At 34.4% G+C, this 14,111-nt stretch overlaps 1 protein-coding gene across 1 annotated transcript in view; it reads left to right on the top strand.

Moving 5' to 3' along the window:
* Positions 1-14,111, top strand: part of LOC138377972 (P2R1A-PPP2R2A-interacting phosphatase regulator 1-like) — a 56,694-nt gene that overhangs the window by 28,754 nt on the left and 13,829 nt on the right. The window contains exons 5-10 of the mRNA XM_069463163.1: positions 1,156-1,199; positions 1,302-1,356; positions 3,013-3,105; positions 3,492-3,580; positions 4,160-4,215; positions 7,006-7,102. Coding sequence (XP_069319264.1) covers positions 1,156-1,199; positions 1,302-1,356; positions 3,013-3,105; positions 3,492-3,580; positions 4,160-4,215; positions 7,006-7,102 — 434 coding nt within the window. The remainder of the gene's footprint in view (positions 1-1,155; positions 1,200-1,301; positions 1,357-3,012; positions 3,106-3,491; positions 3,581-4,159; positions 4,216-7,005; positions 7,103-14,111) is intronic.

Genomic DNA, 14,111 nt, shown 5'->3' with positions numbered 1-14,111 from the left:
GCTTTTAAGTTAAAATCTTTTATCCATCTTGAGTTAATTTTTGCATATGGTATAAGGAAAGGGTTCAAATTCATTCTTACACATGTAGACATCCAGTTTTCTCAATATTATTTTTTGAAAAATTGTTCTTTCCCCATTGCATGGTCTTGAGCTCTTGGCATTCTTGTTGCAATCATTTGACCATATATGTGAGGGTTTATATCTGAGCTCTATAGTCTACTTCATTGATCTGTTCTTATGCCAGCACCACACTGTTTTGATTACTGTAGTTTTATAGGAAGTTTTGAAATTAGGAAGCGTGAGTCTTGCAACTTTGTTCTTCTTTTTCAAGATTATTTTGGCTATTCAGGGTCCCTTGATATTCCATATGAATTTTAGGCCATCCTAAAATTCTTCTATTTCTGCAAAAAATGCCACTGGAATTTTGGTAGGGGTTGCATTGCACCTGTAGATCACTTTGGGTAGAATTATCATCTTAATATGATAACATTAAGGATGTCTTTCTGTACATGGGTTATTTTTAAAAATAACTACTTATGTGAAAGTGATACTTGAATATTATCAAAAGTCAAATAATATAGTAAAGTACAAAGAAAGAACAAATTACTCCAAATCTTACTACTCCTTGATAACCACTGTTAACTTTTTGGTAAACATCCTTCTGAATACCTCTCTTACAATTTTATATAAATGGGATCTGTTTTTCTCACACTTAATATGTAATACATGTTTTGTTATGTCAGTGACTAGATTTAAGTTATATTTGTTTCATCATTTACTTAAGCAAACTCATACTGATATTTTAGTTTGTTGTGGACTATAATACTTATTAATATTATGGTATTAATGGTAGGGAAATCATATAATTTTGAATGGTTGATGTTTTCCTCTTTTGAATGAAGAAAGGTACAAAGTTTTTCATCTAATCAGTTCCTGCATATCTGATGTACTGTAATGCATAAGTGATAGATCTTTGGTGTGGTAATTTGTACAGCAATAAAGGGTAGAGAACCAGACACTTGTTTAGAGATTTGTCTACTCTCTACTCTTTTGTAGCACAGTGAATAAAAATAATGGTGCATCCAAATTAAATCAAACTTTACAAAACCATGGGAACTGGGTATTTAGTTTATTTTCATTTTCACACCTTTATAGGAAGAAGGCATGGATGTAATAAATAGAGAAACAATGCATGAATGGTGAGTACTGTACTTTGAATTACTATTCTGACCAGTTGTATATTCAGTTATAGCTTTTCTTTCAGATAGCAAACGGCAGTACTGATTTCCTTTCTTTTGTAGGGAGGTACAAAATTCACTATGGATAAGTCAATCTTGGGACGAAAGTTTGAACCTGGTATGGTATTAACACTTCAATTTTATAGAAAATTTCAAATTTTTACTGACTTGCAGTGTTGGCATACCTAGTTTTGCTATAATTTCTAGAAATCTAAGCTCTATTAGAAACTAAAATTGTATCTGATGCATAAATAATTTTTGATTGCTCTTAAATAGTTTATGATTTACTCATAAAAATAACTATCATTGTTTGAAAGTAAGATTGAGAGTAAATCGTTGTCTGATACAAAACCATGGCTGTTGTGGACCAGCTTACTGTCTGTCCTAGTAGGCCTAAAAAAGTTCAGCTGTGGCCGGGCGCGGTGGCTCACGCCTGTAATCCTAGCACTCTGGGAGGCCGAGGCGGGTGGATCGCTCGAGGTCAGGAGTTCGAGACCAGCCTGAGCAAGAGCGAGACCCTGTCTCTACTAAAAATAGAAAGACATTATATGGACAACTAAAAATCTATACAGAAAAAATTAGCCGGGCATAGTGGCGCATGCCTGTAGTCCCAGCTACTCGGGAGGCTGAGGCAGTAGGATCGCTTAAGCCCAGGAGTTTGAGGTTGCTGTGAGCTAAGCTGACGCCACGGCACTCACTCTAGCCTGAGCAACAAAGTGAGACTCTGTCTCAACAAAAAAAAAAAAAAAAAAAAAGTTCAGCTGTGCTGGTTAAAATGCTTAGATGACAGTACAATAAATGATTTCATACCCTTCTACATAATTTATTAACTATATATTAGAGTTTTAAACCACAGACAAGGGTTTACTGTAAAAATAATGCATTTTTATGCCTGTAACATATAAATCCCCACTGACATTTTAATATACAACCTTCAATTTAAACATATTTGGAATTTTAGTTACATCTCTTGCTAATATTTTTTAAAGTCTGTATACATTGTGGTTACTTAGTTGAATGATGTTTAGTGTTCTGTTCCATGAACATCTCAGATAATGGTGACAAAACAAGAATTGAGCTGAAATTTGAGTAGGAGAGATGCTGGTTAATGTCAATTTCCAGATTTGGGAGTTATTAGATAAGGAAATGGGTCATCAGCAGAAACAATGACATTTTATTTTCCTTTGAGTCTTCAGTGCCTTAGATAGGCAGCTATCCCTGATTTTGGAGTAGGTCCTGAAGAATGAGTAGATAACCTCTGGAGCCTGTTACTTTTCATGTTTTGGTGCTAATAAATTATCAGATGCTGTTGGAGCCTCTTAACTGGCCCAATTCTAATTACTGTAGCTGTTGACGTTAGTGAGTAAGAGAATCTGTGAGTTGTTAGGAGGAGGAGAGGAACATCTAATATACAAGTTTAACTTGGCTTGTATTTTGGAGAAGAAAAGAGCCGATTTAAAAGTCCACATTTAGGGTTTGTATATATAGTTATGTATTGCTCAATATTGAGTTCTCACATTCTGGGTCTTTCTGGGGTGCTGGAAAGCCCCTCAATTGCCATATAGCTTTCTGCCCCAAAACACAAAGTGTTCCTTTCCTTGTTGAAGTAAATCTTGTGTTCCCTTCTTGATTTAGGATAGTGAGAGCGCCTCACCAAGGTATGGCCAGTGATTTGGTACTGAGGACTCTCTTCCCCATGCAACAGCTATCTCCCTAAGTACTTGATTAGTAAGCAATTGGTGCTACAATTGTACACTGTTTTCTGCTCACACAGAATGACAACGATCTAGAGGAATCATCCTCTCTAAAGTGCATTGATTCAATTCTGGTATCCCCAGTGGCTTCTCCCACCAGGGGGATTGGGAAGGTAAGAAAGGAGTGCCTAAAAGTCTGACTCTTGAAATATTTAGGAAACATTAATGGTCACCCACCCAAATCTTTTGGAAGATATATTTTGCAATAGCATCTCTGATTCTAAGTGATAGTTCTCTCTTTTTTTCATTTCTTAAAGTATTATTTACATATAACAAAATTCACCAACTTTGAAGTATACAGTTAGATTATTAATAATTTTGGTAATTGTGTACAATCCTAATCAAGCTGTAGAACAGTACCTACACTCTAAACAATTTTCTCATGATCTTTTGCACCTCGATCTCTCTCCCCACTATGCCTACCCCATCCTAGGAAAGCAATGATCTGCTTTCTGAAAAAAGTTGCAGTTTTAAAACCTCTGTTCCAATTTGGTTTTAGCAATGTTTTTCTCCGTCTTTACAAACTTGTGTGAGTTCCACCGGTTTGCCTACAAGTTCTCTTCCCAGTCCTTCACAACAATTTATAATGTAAGTTTATGTTATGTGAAAATACCAAATTACTGATAAAATAAGGATTTTAGAAACTTAAAAAGAAATTATAGCTGCAGGTTCTGTGACAACCAAAGAAGTGATTTCTTTTTAGTGAGATTAAAATGTCATTGTTTGGGTTTATCATTTTGTATATTTAAAAAACCAAGTAACTAAGAACCTGTGAGAACGTATGAATAATTGAGTGATTCCTTAACCCCAGTTGATCATACTCTTCCTTTAACCAAGTTTGTTGGTAAGGATCAGAGCTGTCTCTAGAACTTAAAACAGCTTTATCCATGACACTCATCTTGATTCAAGGCAAGTCCCAGCCAGGACTGTGGGTCCTTCTAGACTATAGGATTCAAAATCCTGAATCCTTATGAATTAGAAGACAGTTTGCTCCTGAGGTATTCCTGTTTTTACCCGTATATAGAGAAAAGCAGTAAAACAATGTGATGTTGTGTCCTTCACAGAGTCCTCTTTTTGTGTATGTCCTTAGATCTGTTGTAAGGAATTCATTATTGCTGATTTTGTTCAAAATTTCTTCTTGTAATGATCATGATGATTTTATTTTAGAAGGAGTCAAAGCCCCACCAACATTCTTAGACCAAGTGTCCTTGGAAAAAGAAAAGGTACTTTTATCTATCAGCACAAATAAATATAACTTTAAATTACCTTTATAAAATATCTAAAATCAAGTGTTAGATAAAACTTCATTTTTAAAGGATTTATTTATTTAAAATATATTTGATAAGTTACTAGAGGCCTTTCATTTTACCCAAATGGAAATATGTTTGAAGATATTTTTAAAACTATAAAGTGCTACATAAATGTTAATTGAGAAATTTAATTCCAGTTTAGTTGGCTATTATGATTTTCATTATATAGTTTACCAAGCTAGCTGTCTTAGATACTTTCTGAAACAAGATAGGGAATGAATGAATGAATGAATGAACAAATAAACAGAGTCAGTCATCAAGTATTTTGCTGAATCTCAACCTCTGCCCCACCACCCAACACACACACACACACACACACACACACACACACACATGGATACCATGTGAAGAGGTTGACACAAATTAGAACTGCCTATAACACTAAAAATATATACGAAGGTGTATGTTCTTTGTTTAGCTTCTTTATGGAGGTTATTTTTGGTTGAATAAATGGAAAGTGACCAACCTACTCAGTAATAAAGTGCAGTGGAAAGAACAGAAGTGTTTTTTTTTTTTTTCAGTAATAAAAGGGCAGTGGAAAGAAGAGAAGTGGGTTTTTTTTGTTTGTTTGTTTGTTTTGTTTTGTTTTGCTTTTAATTCCTACAGTCCTGGATCCCACTTCTCAATGCTACCTTACTAAGCTATGTTCTTCCTCCTTTTGAAAGACCACTATTGAATTACATATTTAGTACAAAGTTTAGCTACAGTGAGGAAAGAGGAATAGATAAAGAGGAAAGGAGATTGAACTTAAAAATGTATGCTTATGAAAATCCATTAAGATGTGGGGGAAAGAGGAAGAGGAAGAGCAAAACTATAGGGAAAGAAACTGAAATATATGTTCTGTGTATTTTGGCTTAATTAATGGCGTCTTCCTAACAACATACCTAACTTAACATGTACCTTTTATATTCTAAGACTAAGACTAGATAAATTCTGGAAAACACTCTTTTCCAAACTGAGCATATTGTTTTATGAAAATGCATCAGTGACTAAGCTTAGGGTTCTTTTGCCTATGCTGTGAAGTTTGGGCTAGTGTTGAAAAAAATATTTAACTCTATCAGCTGTTGAGAAGTTGGGGTCATTTAAAATAAAGTGTGCTTAAGTTGAAGATAGTGTTTTACCAGATGAAAATAGTTTTCCTTTAAAGATATTTATACATAAAATATTTTATTATATTGAAAGTGTCTGGATTTTTCTTAGAATTTATGATTTAAAAAAATTGTTTTTATAGTTCAATTTTGACATAATAGACTTGGTTTCTGCCCCATATCTTAGTAGATGTGACATGTCTCACACAAGCCTCTTGTACCTGGTTTTCAGCTGCTCTGGAGGACAACCACCTTATTTCTTTGAGGTGTCCCTGAGGGAATTCCAAAGTGAATTCTGTGTATACCACATAGTCTATATTTTAAGTCATGCCCTCCCAAACATACCCTGTACAAATGTGGTGAAAATTCATCTAGCCAGATGTAATAACAGATAAACAGAAATCTAATTTTATTTAAATATTTTGAAATATGAATATTCATATTTGGGAAAAACAAACTATATTCTATTTGGAATACAAATGAAATGTAGGGGAAAGGTGGTATAATAATAAAATAGAGATCTTGGGGGGGGGGGAAAACTAAAGAGAATGAGGACTTAGTAAAGTGGAAGAGAGTATGAGATCAAGCTTAGAGTCCCCAGTGTATGAAGGCATATTTTATAGTGATACGGAGCAGTTACTTCCATTAGGAATAAGCAAGAGCAAATGAGACTTCATGTGGGAATTCTAAGAAATCTGGAGACATTGGGCAGCTGTAAACATCATTTTACAAGTAATACTGGTTTTAGCACAGACAAATTTAATTTTCTTTTATGAGGAATTTGTTTTGATTTGTCATGTTTTCAGTTTAAACCAAAAAGGAGAGATGGGTAGTTTTTCCATAGTGCCATAAGTGTGATCTGGCAAGGGACAGACTACTAGACTGCTTTTGAGCTTTATGAGCCATGATTACATTCCTAAGGAAGATCTGTGGAATCTCTATCTCTAGGGATACTTTGTAATGGTGACCTTAGTGTTTTATCATTAAAAAATATTCTACCCTAGAAGTTACGGGCTTGAACATCAGTTTTTCTCACGTCCAGATATAGTTATCATATGAATGTGAAACATTGTGTAGATTTTAACATTCATTTCAAGGCAAAAATTATAGGAATGCAGTTTTTTGAGAGTAAATGTTTCTTCTTAATCTCTGAAATAGATTCATTTTGTTCATTGTGTACTATAAAAGAATTTATCTATTTAGTTTATTGTGTATGGTTAGCAAAAGAAAGATAGCAACAACCTACAGGTTTTAAATAAGGAATGAGATTAAAGTCATTAAACAGCTGTACTATGTAGCTATGTAAAATCATGTTGTAGAATTTAGTTAATAGTTTAAGAAAATGATAATCATTAAAAGCAAAAAATAGATTAAATATCATTATTATATATAGTGCAAACCCGATTTTGTTTAAAAAACAATTATGTATACATACATATTCAGGAATTACTGAAGAATGGTTATCTCTGGATAATGGTGACTTAAAATACTTTTCTTTGTGTTTTTCCATATTTTATAAATTCATTACAAAGAACAAGTATTACTTTTGCAATTAAAAGTATAATAAACATGTTAAATAAAACATATCTACCTTGATTCTGCTATTTTGTCATAGGTGAAATGGCACTTGAATATCAGCCAAAGAGGTTTTTCCAAGGCACAACCAACATGCTTTCTTCTGATATTTCCCAACTGTCAGAAAAAAATATGTGGTGAGTACTAACATGAGGTTTTAAACATTTACTGGCCATTTTCACTTGGTTTTTAAGTCTACTTTGGCTAGTATATGTATTCAGAAGTATGGTACATTATTAAATATCTTTAGTAGTTATAAAACTAATATCCCAAATGGATACTATCAAGTTTAGTTCTTTTCTCTAACATGTGTGTGACAATATATAGTGGATACATTTTGTGAGGTTTTGGCATTAGATTAAGAGGTATTAGAGGAATACATAAAAATGTGTCCCTGGAAACAGTTATCTTCTGCCCAACTTTTCGCCCTTGGATTTTTGTCTATTTTGTCGGGTTGAGAGTATTATTGAAAAGTATGCCTAAGAAAGCATACTAGTGTTCATAATGGAAATACAGGAATGGATTTCTATTTATTGTTGCTGTTGGTTTTGTTGTATAGCTCTTGTGAAACCACTTTTGTGACTAGTGTCAGTTGTTTGCGTCATGTGTTTGGCCTTCATATGTACACAAAGCAAGAGTGTACAGACAGATCTCTTGAATTCTGTTATCAATGAGTGGCATTCTCTGCTTCTAGTCTATCTTCAGACACTCTTCACAGAAACAGCCACAGTGCAGGATTGTCTGGTGATTCACCAGATGAAATGAGCCCTGTCACAAACTCTCCTGTGTCACCTTCTGATACTGGTTCTTCATTTATAATAGTAGATGAGTTTTCAACTAAATGATTTACCCATCCTAAGATTTTCCCACCAACAGAGAAACATACATGCACACACAAAAAACAAACCAAGTTAGAACAATAACAGAATTGTGTGATATAGTTTAGACTATCTCCTATTTATCTTTTTTCTTCAATTTCATAAGATTCTGTTTATCTATAGAACTTACATGTCTAATTCTTGTGTATGCCCTTAAATTCAATGTAGTAATATTTTCAAAGATGTTGTCCAAATAAGAACTATGTGGAAGATACAATCATATGTCTCTAAGCTGCCAATGTCTAGAAAATGCTGCTATCTTCACTTTTTAAAATAACATGATCAAATAATTCTGATGAACTATAATTTTTCAATTAACCAACAAGGTAAAATGATTTTTAAAAATTAGATACTTAATGTCATGCTAGCTTTTAACAATATGTTCAGCAATTGCTAGTTTCCACGTGGTAAAGAAAAGTCACCTATCAAAAGTAGTTTTTAAAACTAAGCTAGTGGCTGGGCGCGGTGGCTCACACCTGTAATCCTAGCACTCTGGGAGGCCGAGGCGGGCGGATCCTTTGAGCTCAGGAGTTCGAGACCAGCCTGAGCAAGAGTGAGACCCCGTCTCTACTAAAAATAGAAAGAAATTATATGGACAGCTAAAAATATATAGAGAAAAAATTAGCCAGGCATGGTGGCACATGCCTGTGGTCCCAGCTACTCAGAAGGCTGAGGCAGGATGATTGCTGAAGCCCAGGAGTTTGAGGTTGCTGTGAGGTAGGCTGACACCAAGGCACTCTAGCCTTGGCAACAGAGTGAGACTCTGTCTCAAAAACAACAAACAAACAAACAAAAAAACTAAGCTAGTTATACCATTCTGATCCAAGGATTGCCTATTTTGCACATGAATCCTTGGATGTTTAATCTATTGGGAAGGAGTAGGTAGGGGAAGAGCAAGACGAATAAAAGGTAATTGAATAGAAAGAAAATAATATGTAATTGGGGCTTCACTCAGTTTGTACTCAACCTGATTAGCCCTGATCAATTTTGTATTCTAATTAAGTGTGGAAAAAGACAATGTTGATAGATTGTGGTCTTTTACATTTTTATGAATTATCTTTTATTCATTATCACGACTACTGATTTGATTAAATACAGGCTTAATACATTAGGGTTTTTCTGCAAGCATCATGTGCTTCCAATTGTTCCCTAAGGGCTATAAATGTTTATTTAAACCCCAATTTTCTATTCAAAAGTCTTAAGGGTTTTTTAATAGGAAAAATCATGTATTAAAAAATTTAAATTTAAACAAAGTGCTTTAAGTAATTGGGGGTAGTATTAGCATTGTGAAAAATAGAAATGTATCCTCATGAAATGAAGTTGAGAATGGTTTAAATTGCCTCAGCTAATGAAACAGGAGCAGTTATCTAAATATTTATAAAATGTTTCTTTTTTCTTGTTGTTGGAAATAATCAGAATGATGGAAATCTGATGTAGGTATGCCCCCACATGGGAAAAAGACTGTGGGACTAAGAATTTTTTGACAGTGGCCCTGATGGAATTGATCAGAATGGGTATATATGTGGGCAAAGAGTTTATTCAGTTATGAATATATGAAACTGAATATTTATAAGATGACTAGGATCATGAAGGTCTCCTGAAACTAGAGCAGGATTCTGTAAATTGGCCAAGAACAAGTGAACTGTAAGTATTGCCTTGTTACTCAGCTTCTTTACTTGCTAGACCTTTAGTGGGCCAATTGTGAACATGTGAGGGGGCCCTCAAGAAATGAGGTACAGTTGCAGTTATGTTTCTTGATGAGATTGTAGATCATTGACAGACAAAAGGTCCACATGCACTATTAACACTTTAGCCAAAAAGTTTTGCAGAATGTTCAAATGCAAAGAATGAGGATGAAGAAAGTAAACAATAGGGGTGAGACTATTGCTCAGTTGTATAAGGAACTTTTATCAGGAAGTCTTGGTAATCTTAACTATCTCAATATACTTTTCTCAACTCAGACACTCTGTTCATCTAGTTTTTATTGTTTCAGCTGTACTCTAGGAGGCTGCAACTCACTATAATATTCTCAGAATCAAGAATTCTCTAGGTGGTTCTCCATTCTGTTGCCTTTTGTTTTCTTTTTTCTTTTTTTTATTCTTTTTTCTTTCTTTCTTCTTTTTTTCCTTACAAGGACACTGAGGATATTCTGTTGCCTTTTGAGCTTGTGTATTGGGAGGATCCATTTCTTAAATGATTTTCCATTTATTAATTTTCATACCAAAGCATTTGTAACTTTTACATGATGTTTTGTGGTTGATTTTTAAAAATTGTGGCAAAGCTGTATTTTGTCCTCCTAAACATGTAAGGAATTGTCATATCAGTTTTACATTGTGAAGGACATGTGTTAGTTTTCTAGTGCTGCCATAACAAAGTAACATAAACTGGGTGGCTTAAAACAATGGAAATTTATTCTCTCCCAGTTCTGGAAGCTAGAAGTGCAAGATACAGGTATTAGCAGGGTTTGTTCCTCTTGGAGGATCTGAGGGATAATCTGTTCCATACCTCTCTCCTAGCTTCTGGTGGTTGCTGGCAATCCTTGGCTTGCAGATGCATCACTCCAATCTCTGTCTCTGTCATCATATGGGATTCTCTCTGTGTCCCTGTATCTTCATATGACCTTCTTATAAAGATGCCAGTCATTGGATTTAAGGCCCACCTCAATCCAGTATGACCTCATTTTAACTTGATTGTACCTGTGAAGACCCTATTTTCAGATAAGGTCAAATTCGCAGGTCCTAGGGGCTAGAACTTCAACCTGTCTTTTGGGGGACACAATTCTACTCACAATGATATAATTTGGGAATTTTGATTTTGCTTGTTTCATTTTTCTTAAATTAGTTTTTAAAATTGTCTATCCTATAACTCATCTTAAAAATATAAGCACAAGTGGTGACTATAGAGCATCATCTTAAGCCTTAAATCTGTGTTCAATCAAGTATTCCTATTTTACTTACAACCTAATAAAAGAGCAATGCTTCAAATTTACCCTAATGATTCACTGAGATTCAACATGAAAAGTCACTATAGTAAATAGTTGGGTTTTCAGATCAGGAAAAAAATACATGGTTTTTAAAATTTTTGAGTCAACTGATAAAACTTGTCCTTTCAAGTATATTCAATAAATATCTAATGAATACTATCTGTGTACAGGAGACTACAGTAAAAATTGTAGGATATACAAGGATGAGTGAGTTACCATATGTAGATAGAAGATTCAAGCAGGATAACATAAGTACAAAAATAATAATGATATAAGGCAGTCTATGATAATGACTATAGATACACATATGAAAGGGCCCCTGTACTATAAAGGTAGGATAGAAAAATAGCATTGGAATCACAGAATCCTAGAATTAAAGGATTTTAGAAGTCTTAATCTACCTCTCAATGTAGGAACCCTTTTAAGAATTCTAGGCAGATTATTTTTTTAGCCTTACTTTGAAATCTTACAGGAATGAACTGACTCCCTTGCAAGACAGTTCATTCTATTGTTGGACAACTCTCACAATTAGAAATCTCTTACATGAAAAAGGGGGGATGAGTGTAGAGTTTGTATTTAGATGGTCTGTTTCATTGGCTCTTTAGAGTTGAGGCAAATCAAACAAGCTATTAAAAGCACATGAGTTAAGATTCTAATTCTGCATTAATCTTTGTCCCTGCTCTGTGAATTATTAGTACTCCCACTACAGGATATATTTAATCTCATCTCCTAAATGAATTTTTAAAATTTACCTAGAAGCAACTATATATAAATATCCATGGTGAAAATGCATGTGTGGTACTTTGGATATCTATGGGGAAAACTAATTACAATTTGCCTAAAGTGTTTTTAAATATTTTAGATCTTAAAAGTTGAGCTTGAAAAATCTGTCATATAGGTAGACTTCACTGTCAGATAGTTGAAATTGTGCTTTTAGAAAAGGCCAGGAAACCATAAGTCGTCTGGCAAATAGATAGCTTTGTTTCCCTGAAATTCCATAATATCTCACAGATTTCTTACAGTGTGGTTCTTAACCCAAGGTAAAGAAGATTGATTTTCACAAGTGTCTATAATGTATAGGTAGGGAAAATCATACATTATGCAGGAATCTTGGAAACTTGCTCAACCCTCTTAAATGTGGGAGACTTAGTGACCATAGTCTCTCAGAAGAAATGTATTAAATGAATGCAGTTATTAACTGAAGGCTATAAATTGACCAATAGCTACTTGTATGCAGTTGGAGATCTCTGTGGCTTTACTGACAGCAAAGTAAATTGGTAACACAATTGCTCACGTCAACCCTTTGGGGGAGTGACCAGACTACAGGTGTGAGGAGACATGAATTGTAGCTCTAGCTCTGCCACTAGGTCTGTGTGGCTTTGGGCAGGTCACTTCACCTCTCTGGGCTTCAGGTGCCCAATCTGTAAAATAGAGTTGGACCAGACATTTATAAGATCCCTTCTGCCTCTTTAAATTTTATTGATTCTGTGAAAACATTGCATGACAGTGAAAGTCATGGTGGGATTAAACTTCAGAACGCTTTGAGAAAATATTTAGGAAATTAGAGAGCATCATACCTAATATTTTTATTCTTTCTGGCAACAAGAAACTCATTTTGTTCAGCCTCATCAATAGTTTCCTCTTTTCTCTGAATTATGCATGATTTATGATGAAATGTGGAAAGCTAATTTCCCCCTGGTTTCTTGTTTTGTGTGAATAAATGATCCTCTCAGGATTTCCGTATTAATAACAAGTTCCCACTGACAAAGCATTCACCATAAAATTTTCTTTATACCATAACAATAGCTTGAGACAAAACAAAATAAAGATATACTTGGTATGTTTGTTCCAGAAAAGCAAGGGAGACATGGCCAAAAGCTACATGAACTGTGAAAACACTGCCCCAATATGAATTTGGAAGTGCTCGACTTGAACTAAAAAGCAGACTACCAGCAAAAGAGCTTTTTCTTTTTCCTTGATAATTATTATATGGCTATAAGAAAATTCCTCTAATGTCAATTTAGTTTATTTCTTGGCATAGCTTTTGTGTTTGGTAGCTCTCCATTGAACATAAATGAAAAAGGACACACTTAAAAAGTCACAAACAGCTGTCTTGTGACTTTGTGCTGAGAAAGGAAATACTTTAAAATTACATTATCCAGCAGAAGAACCTAATTATACTTTCCATTTCTAGCCTCGTTCTTCTGAAAGAAAGGGTTTAGTTTGTTTCCTTAACTAGACTTATATGAAACTCCACAGGGGTTTACAGCAAGTCCTATTATTCTTGGATCATCTTTCCATAAGAGTGGGGAAGGTACTGAAGTCAGAATGTCAGGGCTGTCAAGGGAAGTTCAGCTAAAACTCCCTTCAACTTGATTTGGAATACATTCCCATGCCACACTGATTAGCAAAGATTTAAAAATTTTTTTTTTTTTTTTTTTTTTGTAATATACAAGGCTGTCAAGAGTATGGAGAAAGGGATATTTGAATGCGCTGTGGTGGATTCCTAATGTCCTTTCAGGAGGAAGTTTGATAATGTATATCAAAAGCCTTCAAAAGGTGCACCTCTTTTGATACAGCAATTCTTATGGGAATTTTTCGTAGGGAAAAATAAGGGACAGGTTGAAAGGGATATTTATTGTGATGTTATTTGTAAATGTGAAAAAATTAATTGTGAAAAACCTACTGTCTTCAACAAATGGTGCTGGGACAACTGAATGGCCACAAGCAAAATAATGAAGCTGGGCCAAAAAAAAGAATGAAGTCCTGACACATGCTACAGCATGGATGAATCTTGAAACATCATGCTAAGCGAAAGAAGCCAGACACCAAAAGGACAAATATTATCTCACTTACATGAAATGTTTAGAATAGACAAATTCATAAAGACAGAAAGACTGGTTACAGGGACTGGGGGGAAGGGGGGTAGGGAGTTATTCTTAATAGGTACAAAGTTTCTATTTGGGGTGATAAAAAAAGTTTTGGAACTAGATAGTAGTGATGATTGCACAACATTGTGAGTGTAATGAATGCCACTGAATTGTATACTTAAAGATGGTTAAAATGATAAGTTTTATGTAAACAACAACAATAAAAACCTCATGTCTGATGAGACTAAGATCAGTTAAGCCAGTATTTCTCAGGGTGTTTTATAAAATGTATATCAGTATGTGTCCTGAAGAATTAAAGAAGGGAGAGTCCATAGTTAAGTAAGTTTGGGAAACTCTGACTCATTTCTTTAACATTCTGAAAGCCCAAGAGAGGGGATATGATATGAAGTATTTT

Source organism: Eulemur rufifrons, chromosome 30 (assembly GCF_041146395.1).
Source record: "Eulemur rufifrons isolate Redbay chromosome 30, OSU_ERuf_1, whole genome shotgun sequence".
Lineage (NCBI taxonomy): Eukaryota > Metazoa > Chordata > Mammalia > Primates > Lemuridae > Eulemur > Eulemur rufifrons.
The sequence above is the reverse complement of the archived record's forward strand: the minus strand, read 5'-3'. Positions and strand labels throughout refer to the sequence as shown.